The 12,685-nt window shown below is 48.0% G+C and overlaps 1 protein-coding gene across 2 annotated transcripts in view; it reads right to left on the reverse strand.

Annotated features, from left to right (window-relative positions):
• TRMT1L (tRNA methyltransferase 1L) overlaps window positions 1-12,220 on the reverse strand; it is a 19,709-nt gene extending 7,489 nt beyond the window's left edge. The window contains exons 1-9 of one of the 2 annotated variants that reach the window (XM_078603565.1): window positions 11,918-12,220; window positions 9,938-10,078; window positions 9,205-9,267; window positions 8,090-8,203; window positions 7,063-7,163; window positions 4,360-4,489; window positions 2,749-2,896; window positions 798-877; window positions 114-366 (exon numbers count right to left, since the gene is read on the reverse strand). In XM_078603565.1, the coding sequence (XP_078459691.1) occupies window positions 114-366; window positions 798-877; window positions 2,749-2,896; window positions 4,360-4,489; window positions 7,063-7,163; window positions 8,090-8,203; window positions 9,205-9,267; window positions 9,938-10,078; window positions 11,918-11,978 (1,091 nt within the window). In that variant the 5' untranslated portion in view covers window positions 11,979-12,220. Of the gene's footprint in view, window positions 1-113; window positions 367-797; window positions 878-2,748; window positions 2,897-4,359; window positions 4,490-7,062; window positions 7,164-8,089; window positions 8,204-9,204; window positions 9,268-9,937; window positions 10,079-11,396; window positions 11,622-11,917 lie in introns of those variants that run through there. The other variant, XM_078603566.1, reaches the window with a different exon arrangement.
• Between the last annotated feature and the right edge of the window lie 465 nt (window positions 12,221-12,685).

Here is a 12,685-nt window from a genome sequence, read left to right on the forward strand (position 1 = left end):
TTACCGGCCTTCACAGGTGCTTACTAACAGCACTTGCCTCAACAGTATGTTGAGGCTGTATGGGGGTTCTTTGTCATTTTGTGTGTGTGCCCACGACAGTCGGTTGTGCTCACATGTAGTCAAAAGCGCGTAGGTGCATGAGCACGTTGGCATCGTACTGCGTCACCTCCACCAGCCGGTCCTCCGCCTCGCCCTCACCCTCTACCTCCTCGCCACCCTCATCGCTGTCCGGCCACGACTCCGTCACCGTCATCCCGTTGAGGCGGCAGTTCTCCTCCATCATTCGCACAGACGCCTCCGACACGTCGTTGATGGTGACACGCACCGTGCTGCCCAGGTGCTTGGCCCACTGCAGCCCCATGATTCCTGTGTGCGCACGTGCGGGTCACTTGGCAGGTGAATGGGTGGGTGGTCGAGTGAATAAATTCATGGATGAGTGAGTATAGGGTGGTTTGGTTGGCGAGTGGATCAGTTAGTGGGTGGATGAGTGGGTAGGTAATTGATTGTATAGGTCGGTGAGTGTTTAAGTGATTGATCTAATTGGGAGCGGTAGCATAGTGGTCACCACACTGTGCGAGGAAACAAATGCGGCCGCCGTGCTGGGGTGAATAGGTAGTTACTAACAGCACTTATCCCAACAGGCCGTTAAAGCGATAAGGGGGATCTTTGTCTTTGTGGGTGGGTGGGGGGAGTGGCAATAGCCACCTCCAGGCATGGTTAGCAAAGGTATTGTTTTGTCTGTGCTCTGTTTAGTCAAATGAGTCATTGAAGCCTCCCAGCCATTGACCAGGCTCCACCTGTGGCTCCAAACGCATCGAGGCACGCCAGGGGCTTCCTCTCCTGCGTCAGTGCTGCCAGGGCACAGAACACCAGCTGCCTGCAGCACACACGCAGTCTCTGGGTCAGCAACACTCACACAGCCCTATGTACTGCTACACGTACACACACACAGCTTGTAAGTCCTTAACACTCAAATACACACGGCCTTTAAGTCGTTAATACTCACACACAGCACCTAACGTGAAAAACAATCATACAAAACAGTGTTTTGTACTACGCACACACATTAATCCTCTGGTTATCAACAATCATACAGTGCAATGTCCAACACGAACAATCACACACACAGCTTCCTAAGTCATTAACACTCAAACACACACAGCCTCTAATCCAGTCAAACACACACAACACACACAGCCCGATGTACTAACTGTTTGAACACACTACTTATTAACTCATAAACATACTCCTATATACTAGTTTAACAGTATCTATATCATGGATCCCATATACTACAACAACAACAACCGAATTTCGCCACTAAGTGGTGGTGACGTCACCACGACGCTTGTGCCAGGCTATGTGCAGGTTGAGGCCACGTGAGGTGTCGAACGCCCGCTGGCAGGAGGTCACGGGGCAGACCCAGATGCCACGAGTCGACTGACTGAGATGACCGAGATGAGTGGCTGATGCACCACCTGTGCCCCCTACTGTGCTAACTTGCTGTGCTTTAGCCACCCGGCGCTCCGCTCGTTGTTGTGAGCGTCGCTCCTCCCCCCTCCGTTGTTGTTGGAGGGCGACTGCCTCCAACTGCCCAGTAGCGTCCTTCACGAGCCTCCTCCACAGAAGTCTATCTTGACATCGCTGGTACCAGTCATCGGCAAGTCCAATCAGCTCCATATCCTCCTGTACCACATCACTCCATCTCTTCTCTAGCCCGTGCCACGCCCGTTTAGCCCCCTCAATTTGGCCAAACAAAAGCTGTTCAGGCATGTGGTGGCTGGGCATGCGGGCTCCATGACCCAGCCAACGCAGCCTTGCCTGGCGGAGGAGCTCACCGATGGGACTTTGTCCAGATCTTTCAAGAATATGTGAGCTCCTCACACAATCCAGCCTGGTTAAACCCAGGATGGATCGTAGACAGGCCAGCCTGTTTCTAATCGGCGAAGATGTTCCATTTGGGGGGTCCACGTTTCGCAAGCGTAGAGAAGAGAGAGAATGACTGTGGCCGAGAAGACCTGAAGCTTCGTGCGGAGCGACAGACCAGGTAGCTTTCACACAGCGTTACGCAACCGATGAAAAGATAATGCCGCTTGACTGATTCGGAGTGAGACCTCTGCTGCCCAACCGGAGCCGGTCATGAACACACTGCCCAGGTATGGGAAACTCTCCACTCTCTCCACAACTGCCCCATCACCAATTGGGAGTTGTGATGACATAGTGGTTATTGCTATACCCTGTGACCTAAGTTATATTGTTGGCTATGACTAATATCAGTATTGAGTGTTATATGAACCAGTCCTGTGCCTCTGTAAGGTTGATTCAGCCATTAATGACAATGCACGTACTGTACTGTGTAAATATGAACATTGGAGAGACAAAAGCGGCCGGGCATGGTGCTAGACACACTACAGCATCGTATCCCAGTGTGTGCACGTGTGCAACGGTTAGCCCGCTGTGCTACGAACCCTGTGATCCAAGTTCGATTCCTGCTCACGGCAAACACCAGTGACAATTATCTGAATGGGTCCTGGGCCTCCCCTAGATCGACTCACACTCAAATGGATACCTGGTGTGGTGTGTCAACATTGCCACTGGGGAGACAAAGGTGGCAGGGTGTGGTGGTGGCCACCCATCCCCTCGTGTGCCGTGCCAGCCTTCATAAGTGCTCGCTTCGAGCACTTGTCCCAACAATCTGTTAAGGCTATGGGGGGGGAGGGGGAATCTGTGTTTTTGAGTAGAGCTGACCGGTTGGGCTTCATGCGTGGGTTGAAGAAGGAGTCGGACTTCTGCGGAACGCTGTGATTGGGGAAAACGTGCACGCTCGTGTCGGCCTCGCTCAGCACACGGCCGCACGGCGGGGAGGCCAGCATGCTCCCCGCGCCAGAGCTCACCGCTACGGCCAGTGGTGAGAAGCACAACAGATAATCAACACGACGCCACCCCCACCCTCCCACTTCCATGCCATGCAGGGGCAGCGACCTAATGTGACTACGCTTGTAAAAGGCATCTAAGTGTAACGACATCACGAGACCTGGTACATGAGTGACTTGGCTCAGCAACTGCAGAGGTTCACGGTTCAAATCCAGCGGCCGCCCTAATTAATATTGCGGGTGTATTAACTTTTAAAATACTAGCCCTCTGCTTCATAATGGACATTAAAGATGGTGTGACGTCATTCTCAAGAGTAGACCATTGTGTGCCGGTGTCATAGTCCAAATCTGCCATATTTGAAAAAATTACATGCAAATTACTCAATTGGAATATACGTAGCAATCATTGCCTCCAACTACTAAAACGTTTGAAAGTACTGTCCTGAAAAAGAGTGCCGAGGCTAAGTGAGGCTTTCCATGGCAAACAAGTGTAATCATCATAATAACACCAGTGGAAACACACCAGCTGTGGGAAAATTGAATGAAGGGAGGGTAAGAGGGTTCTGCTATAGAAGACACTGGATGGAGAGAGAATTAATCATACGTAGGCAACGATGATGGATTACAGAAATTGTGCAACACTACAAAAGCCTCCACACTATCATTATCAATGCAGTCAGTTAATTTCTTAATATAAATTGTTCTATTATAAGAGGGCTCATGACAAAGTAATTCTGTACAATTTGGACATTGTTATTGTTTTTGTAAACGGATATTGGTTGTTAATTTTGCAATTTCCTTTTTACATGTCCTTCATTCACTAATTATCTCGCAATTGTGTTATCAGACGAGGTCATTTGACTTAATCAATTTATAGCAACGTCATTGTCTGCGGTCCCAGAGGTTCAGTATTACGGTCATCCATGGACAGGGATGACGGTCAGGGTTTGTGGGTATGCAGGTGGCTGATGAGGTCAATACTGGAACCGCATGTCTTGTTATAGTGACAGCGCGTGTTGTCGTTATTGATAGCTTTGAAGCTTTGAGAGTCCTGTCTGGTCTGGGTGCGTTCTTTACTTCGTCCACTGGTAACTTACAGGCAGCAGCGCACACACTGCGTTCAACCACCACACTGTAGGCGATAAAAAAAACTTATCTTTGCTGCTTCTTTTCATGCACCCATTGTGCAATGATTGTGTTTAGTTTGTTGTCTTTCCCCCGCACCTCTGAGCACGGTTGCAGACGTATGGTGCGAAATAAGTTCACCGTACATACATACACTGCGCTAAATTTTGGAATCCTCTCCCACCGTCTCTTTTCCCCAAGTTCATATAACATTCAATAACGCTGTTTGTTGCCGACTGCTTGATATAATGGGCCTGTGCCAAGTAATCATTATATAAATATTTTTTAAATCCCTGGCCGGCAAATCCCTTGAGTGCCTCTGCCATGGCCACTGAGCTTCAGCGGCAGCAGTGGGCATTACCTTCCCTGTAGTTGCCGTACGTCTCGCCCCGTTTGTAGTGCCGGTGCAGGTGGCTGAGCATGTCGGTCTTGCGGATGATAGTCACGGAGCACACGGCGCAGTGGTAGTGCGCAGCCATCTTCCCCTGGGCCTGTGCCAAAAAACAAGGGCGGCTACAATCGGCACAGCCAAACGCGCCGCATCCAGCCACAGTTGTTACACTTCCACGCAGGCCACGGCCGTGAAAGTTCACAGGCGGGAAATGTAATATTTTATCAACGGTACAGGTATGATGTGGAAAAAGCATTCACACGATGGTCAGCTGCTCATCAAGAGGGAATGAATGTTAATCAAATACGTGCACTCACCTCATGTGGCAGTGCTCACAGTTCAAATTCCAAACTTATTTTAAAGGATGCAACCAAACGTATTAGTTGCGGCTGCTGTTGTGTTTCTTGTCAAAATAAATACCGTATTGATGCGTGGAACTCGAGCAGTACAAATCTGATTCTTAAAAAAAAAAATTACCGATTCAACTCTCAAATCCGAGCTCCCGGTTACAACAAGGCGTGACTTCCACCATGTGCCACATTGTGACGTACCCAGGGTCAAAGTGCTCCTGTCATGGATGACAAAGAGGACTCCGTGTGGCTATCGTATTGCTAGACAAGGGCACTGTGGCGGTGTACCTGAAAGTCACTTGGCTGTGTGTTTACATTATTTGCTCATTAATAATCCCAATATGTATGTTGGACAGCCGATGCAAGGGAGCTCAGATATGTACAGTAATATCCTGGTTTACATCGGGGATGCACTCCTGAAAGATACGACGATTATCGAAATGACGTAAATCAAAGCAATTTAGAAGGTAGGTGGAGGCGCACTTCAGTTGGAGGTTGACGTTCGAAGTGGACTGCGACCCTCAAAGAAATGGTACCGCCCCCGTGGTTGCCCCCGTGATACATGGATCAAACAAATCACCGGAGGCACCGGTGGATGGCAGCAAGAGCAGTTTATGCGAATGCTGTTGTAAGAGGTCACACGTTTGGCACAACGGTCATTCGCTGACTATGCGTGATGAATGGAGGCGAAGGCTGAGAGGAGACGGATACGAGAAAGGACGGAAGCTGTCAGCGACATAAGTGTGGGTTCTTCTTCTTTTCTTCTTTAGTGCTGCCTAACGGCGTGTGCGACTTCACGATGATATTGGTCCCGGTCTAGCACGGCGTGTAGAGTTTGTGCTGTTGTTAATTGTAGCCATGTTTTGATGTTACTGAGCCATGTCGTTTTTGGCCGTCCTGGTCGTTTTTTCCCTTCGATTTTTCCTTCCAGGATTTGCTTTAATAGCTGGTATTTGTGGTCGTTTCGGGCAATGTGGCCTAGGTAGTAACACTTCCTGCTAATGATGGTCTTCAGCAGTTGCCTGTCGGTGCCCATATCTTGCAGAACTTGTGTATTGGTGGTTTTGGCTGTCCATGGGATTTTCAGCATTCTTCGATACAGCCACATCTCGAAAGCTTCGAGCCTTTTTGTTGCTGTTGTTGTTAGTGTCCACGTCTCTACTCCGTACAGCAAAATTGACCAGATGTAGCATTTCAGTGTGCGCAGTTTCAGTGATGTACTCAAGTTGCGGTCTGCAAGGAGTGTTTTCCATTTAATAAATGCTTGGCTTGCTTGTTCAATTCTGCTCTTGATTTCGACTTCATGGTTCAACTGATCGTCAATGATTACACCAAGGTATTTAAATCGGTGTACTTGTTCCAATTTTTCGCTGCCAAGCTTGATTGTTATTTCTCTTGTAGTTCGGCTGACCTTCATAACCTTTGTTTTCTTTTTATTAATTCGTAAGCCCCATATTTGACTCTCTGTGGCAACCTCGTCCAAGATTTGTTGTAGGTCTTGTTCCGAATCGGCCAGCAGTGCAGTGTCGTCGGCATACCTGATGTTGTTGATGTATTGTCCATTGACTTTAATACCAATGTTTTTATCTGCTAGTGTTCGATCAAAAATCTGCTCCGAGTAGATGTTGAAAAGACTGGATGAAAGTGGGCAACCTTGTCGTACACCTTTTTGTATTGGTGTTGGGTCTGTCAATTCGTTGTCATATCGGAGTTGGGCTGTTTGCTTCCAATAAAGAGCAATGATGAAGTTGATGTCGTTTTTATCTAGTCCCAGTTGTTTTAATAGAGCTGCTAGTCGGTCGTGGTCGACTGAGTCAAAGGCTTTCTCGTAATCTATGAAGCAGATGTACACTTCTTTCTGATGTTCGTAGCATTGCTGTAGTAGTATCTGTAGACAGAAGATTGCTTCTCTTGTGCCTAGTCCTTTGCAGAAGCCAAACTGTGTGTTCTTCAATGCATTTTCGCATGTGGAGCGTATGCGCTGTTGGATCACCTTCAGGAAGACTTTCAGCACGTGGCTCATCAAGCTTATCAGTCTGTAGTCCTCGCATTTCCGGCTTGTTGCTTTCTTTGGTATGGCCACAAAGATGGATTGTAGCCAGTCGGATGGAATTTGTGTGGGTTCAGGCAATGCAAATTAGGTAGCGGTATTCATAAAGTGACAACGTATTTGCGAAACAACGTAAAAAGGGGAGACGTAAATCGGGGTATTACTGTATCTACAAGCCAACAGCTACTGTATTAATTTGTGAAATTTTGCATTCTTTAAGGTAGTGTGCAGACAGAGTAATCGTATTCTGAAAGTGCTGGATGAGTGGCTCACTGGGACTTGGACACAAGTTGGTGGGGAACTGTTCACCGGCTCAATTCCATGGGACTGCTTGTGCAGGCGACACGGCAGGTGGCAGATGCACATGCGCAGGCCTGCAGACACACAGCACCAGCAAACAACATTGCAATGGCTCACACCATTTCATAAATATTATTTAATATTGCTACTTATATATCCCAATTGTGCCATGACATCACGTCGCAAGACAAATTACCACGTGGAACGCTTGCAGCTGGCAGTATATGACCGTGAGTCAAAGAATGACCCTGTGGGATGATGTCACAAAACCACTGTAATACCCTGGGACTGCAAACAAGTTGGTAAATGAACAATTCACTTTAAGAAAACATAAAAAAAGGATGACACACTCTACGTACGCACCCCTATTCTATGTAGGTATACAATAAAGAGGGTTTTATCGACTAATTTATAAGTGTTTTGCTCTTATCCATCTTTCTGTTTTATATGGGCCAACCCTCTGCACTATTACTTCATCGAATGAAGTGGCACATATCATCAGCAGCAATTATATTCTATCTACAATTGTTCATCATAGTTCTGCAATGCCCCCAATCCATCTCGAGCTGCATCTCCATGGTGGTGGTCCCTCTGAGTGTGATCCCTCCTCTGTTTTCCACTGTGGAAATTTGTTTGGTTTATGATGAGAGCTCATACTGAAGTAGGCACGTCACAGCATAATGGGTTTACTGAACTTTAGTATGAGGGAATTAGGCAAAACAAATGGGTCAATGTTGTAGTCCAGTGTTCTTCACTAATTTTAAGAGGGAGGCCACTTTCACCAATAAGACATCAGTGTGAGAGCCACCACACATTTTAAACCTTTTGGTTGACAGCAGTGTATTGTCGGGAGGGTAGGGGGAGTGCACATGTCAGAGGCTGCACCAAAGACTACCAGGAGACGCCAGTGGCCCATGGGCCTTCCAATGAAGAACACTGTTGTAGTCAGTGTAACATTAACTATGTTTCAATATTTCATGAGCAATGAAAGATGGCTTACCATTGCACTCCAGGGACACTTTCCAATGCAGATTCTGTAGGTGACGCTTGAGCTTGTGGTTGTACGTTGGTCTGAACTTTTCTTCTGAGCAGAGTGGGCAGGCTCTCTTACCTCCTGCTCAAAACACACAAAGTGGCAATCTTCTTCCATAAAGTATGGCTGATGTTGATGTAGAGCAACAACTATAATTTGACCGTGAGCTGGTTGAGCCAGACAATTGCATAAGCAGTAGCAAATGGAGCATATTGCTGTGATGCCTCCTTCGTATTTGTAAAACGGCAATAAGTCACTGACAAGCAAAGTCATGTGAAAGTGTCTCCCTGTTCACAGCAGCGTGGACCGGTGTTCGCCTCTAGTGGTGGCCCTTGAACGGTTGTTTCTTATGGATCCTATGCGAGTGCCAACAATGACATTAAAACAGTCCCACAGAAGGGGTAAGTCTTGCCATAGGAAAAGCAATGTTGATTTTCCACAAGGTTGATACTCATGTTTTTGACCCTGGAGAGTGAAAGACAACATAATGGGTATTTGAACTTGTATAATATCTATTTTATAAATATGTTTTTCCGTTTAAGGCAGTGTTATTGACGAATGTAATGCTCTTACCTGCCCTGACTGGACATAGATGAGAAAGAGCTTTATAGCTCATTGGATTCCTCCAGTATAAATACATTTTCGGATTCCGAATGTGTTTAATTTTTTTCGTTAAAATAACTCTGCAGTGTGTGTGTAACAATACATGGTTTTATCAATGTCCATTCTTAAGCTCACAATACATACACAGATTTGCTTACAGATCACAAATGTAATGGGTTCACAAAACCACTCCAGCCACCAGAAGCCACTACATTAATCACTACATTAAAAACGTAGATTTTTTAATAGAACCATGACAACTGAATGACGATCAGGGTAAATCATCACACGCCACAGTATAGAATCCACACAAACCGATCCGGTGCTGGACATGCCAACAACTGGGCTATATCCAGTCACGTACATTTAAACAGGTTCTCTGCTTTTCACATGCGACGTGCCATGCTCTACACCTGCAGGCACACACAGACTGCTCCAAACTCGGAATGTTTTGGAATCAAGAGGTGAAGGGAACTCACCAGTGTCCACCTGGACGAGGTTCTCCAGATCCTCCAGAGACTCCTGGATGGAAACGTGCCTGTCTGCCGTGACAAACGTTGAACGAGAGGTGGGAATAGAGCAAGTGAGCACGACGAGTAGGCCAACTGAATCCTGGAGTCTGCGACCGCCACACTTGATCCTCACACAATTTTTTTTTGCCTGAGTTGAAGTGCCACCCAGCAGAACCTCCGATTTTCAACTCTCAATGTGTCGACGGGGGAGTTTGGAATTTTGCCACAGTAGCATTTGGCCAAGGTACTCTCTTATGACTTTTACTGGTAGGAACCACCTGGTTCCACCAGCCCACAGGGGACTATTGTGTCCGTCCTGCATCCAAAAATGGGAGGGGTCGGGCTGGGTGGAGAGGGAAGGGTGGGAGGGGCTGGGTGGGGAGGGTGGGGCTGGGTGGGGGGTGGGAGGGGTGGGGCTGGGTGGGGAGGAGCTGGTCACCCCGTGGTGCCCTTATAAAACTCAACGTTTAACCTACTCACGCCGGCTTGTGCCCGCCCTCACAGTCGGCCATATTTGCGGAATACACCACGCCGCCGTTGACCCTGGCCATTGACCGAGCAACTCAACGTTCCTACTAGCTCCCTCCGCAGGAATGTGTTAGATATCAGTTAAACATGAGTTCAAGTTGTCTTCAGCTCACAATTCTTTTGCTCGCATTTTCAAATGACAATTACGAAAGAGGAATCGTTCAAGAGATACCTGCGGAAGATGAAGCCGAGACGACATCGGTGCCCTCCTGTGTGGCTGCACAGTCTGGTTGAGGGAGGGAAACCTCCATGGGCTCCTCCAGCTTCAGAGGGACCATCTCCATGGGATCGGTCTGAGAGTGGTCCACAGCCACTGCACACATGGCAAAAATCCCCCTCACCGTATGAGCCATGACAACATGCTGGGGGACACCCAGGCAGGTGCCATGCACCATGCTGCAGTGCCGCCCGGTATCAAGCATGAAGCTCCAAGGCAGCACACAAAGCACAATGTACTCCTTCAGAATCATCAAAGATAAACTCAACAATGCTAATTAATTGTATACGTAGGCTCTCAAAACCAATATTTATTCATAGTTAATTTTGGATTAGATTGTGTAGGCATGTACATTTTGGCTTTTATTATTTTCAATTTATTATGTACATTTTTAATTGTATTATTTATTATTTGTATTTCTATCTACGTGACTTTACCGAAAGAACCAAAAATAGGCATGTACATTTTAAAATATAACCCTCCACAACCTGAGCCAATGAAATACACCTATCACGTGGGCAAATGTGCCATGCGATTTTGGTTTATCAGTAAAAGCGAAATGATGGAAATCAAACAATATTTAAAATAAAGTACGACGTTTCGCTATAGACTACAACCAGCGCCGCCAGGTGTTAACGCGAGTGGTGTAGGGTTATATAGTAAAGTCTGGCATGATACCTACTCGATCTAACCCAAAATAAACGACTTTAATTATGAATTATAATGTCCATTATTCAGTAATCGACGTGGGTGGTGCATTCAACGCAATGACATGCACTTGTTTCATGAAGTAGTGTTCAGCATTCAAAGGCCAGACTATAAATCAGGCAGCAGTGCATCATGAGAATTGGGCTTGACGGCTGCTCCCTTCCTCGAAACATACTCTGGATGGACAAACATTTCAGAAAACATCTAGAGCGGTTCCAAAGGACTGCCCTGCGTTTTTTTTGCTGGAAATCAATTCAACGTCGTCATAAATTCAACTAAATTAACTTTTTATTTTACCAACTAAGCTCTACTGAACTATATCGCTCATTTTTCAAAAGCGACCTGGCCACAAAAGATAGCTCAACGAAGTGGTTTATATCATGCGGAAATGTACAGAGGCCAAATATTCTAAACGCGTGATGTTGATTCTAGGGAAAACCCGGAGGACCCAGAGAAATATCCACGCGACCACGGGGAGAGAAAGACACGCAAAATTTATAAATATACAGCAGGCGACAGGGGGTCGTGATCGAACCCACGACCTCCTGCACAACAGGCGTGGGAGCTAACATCTCGCCACCGAATCAAGACCCATCATTATTGTAAAGTTCGTGGAATTTGGGCATCGGGCACGGCGCCACGCTGCCCTCTTAGACACGAACCGGGAGCTCACCCACCCCTCGCTCTCCCCAGCCACCCATCTCACCATCTCACGCAGTCTCCAGCGGGAGTAGAGAGCAAGCTCAGGGCAATGTGTCTCTTGAACTTGTGCGCAGCTCTGGTTTGTACATCCACCACTGCTGGACGAGCCCCCCCCTCCCTCAATAACAGCCGTGGGTAGTAACGACCATACTTCACCACGCTGGTCACGGCGTGACGGTGACACGAGGCCCGCACTGCAGCGCCCTCTGCTGCCCGCGCCGCGGAGCTTCGCGCGCGGCGGTCTCCCATCCAGGCGCGTTCCAGGCCCAACTCTGCTTAGCTTCGCGAGACTCTGGGTCGACATCGCCGATGGTGGCGGGGGGGGCGAGCTGATCGGGTTGGAGCCAGCGGCGGAGCTCCGCAATGGGCCCAGCTACCTGAACCTGCAGCCTTGCCTCGTACGCATCGCACCTCACCCGCTGCCATCTCCTCACCCCGATCCCCCCCCCCCACCACCACCACCACCACCACGAGGACAGAGGAGAGAGCGGAGAGTGAGCGGGTGTCGCGTCCACCGCGCCTCACCTGAGCCCGGCTGCGAGGGCTTGCAAGGCACCTCCACCTCCTCCTCCAGCCGCTCCGCCATGTCGCCCACGCGTGACGTCACCTCCTCCAGGTCGCTGTGGCCCTTCAGAGTTTAACAGATGCCCCCAGGGCCGACAGAGCGTTGCTCGGCTCACGCGAGTCAACACGGAGAGTGCCCCGGAGGCAGCAGTTTGTGCTGGAATGTCTCGTGCCGTCGTGCGGCCCCCGCCTCGGTGCAGCTCCGCCAGGAGACCAAAACCGAGAAATGGAGCTCCGCGTCCTGCCCCGGAGCCCATGGGACGAATGTTACTTCTCACGCCCTGGACTCCTTTGCAAAAAGAGTCAAATTGTCTCTCAAGCTTTCACTTTAGTTTTGAAACATCGGCAGGATTTTATGTAAAGTTTGTAATACTTATAAAATGTTATTTAATACAGTAGTTTTTATTACCTTTTCTCAATTTTGCACTCCTATCGGGCTTTGTATTGTTGTAACTCGCTAACCCACCCCGATTGGACATTTGTAGTAAATAGCTTCATAGCTCATCGGATTCCTCCTAGATTAATATTCTGGAAGATCTGGTTTGGGCTTGTGGACATAAAACGAGCGTGCAGCGGGGTTAATTTCCATTACCAACGATGGAAACTCGACATTCCCATTGACGGGGCTGATTTATTCCACAGGACAAGCTATTGCTGTCCCACGGAGGCTCAAAAGTGATATGCCACTGTAAAATAATTGCGCAAAAATGTCAACGAATTACGTGAACA

Source organism: Lampetra planeri, chromosome 20 (assembly GCF_965212315.1).
Source record: "Lampetra planeri chromosome 20, kcLamPlan1.2.h2, whole genome shotgun sequence".
Classification (NCBI taxonomy): Eukaryota; Metazoa; Chordata; class Hyperoartia; order Petromyzontiformes; family Petromyzontidae; genus Lampetra; species Lampetra planeri.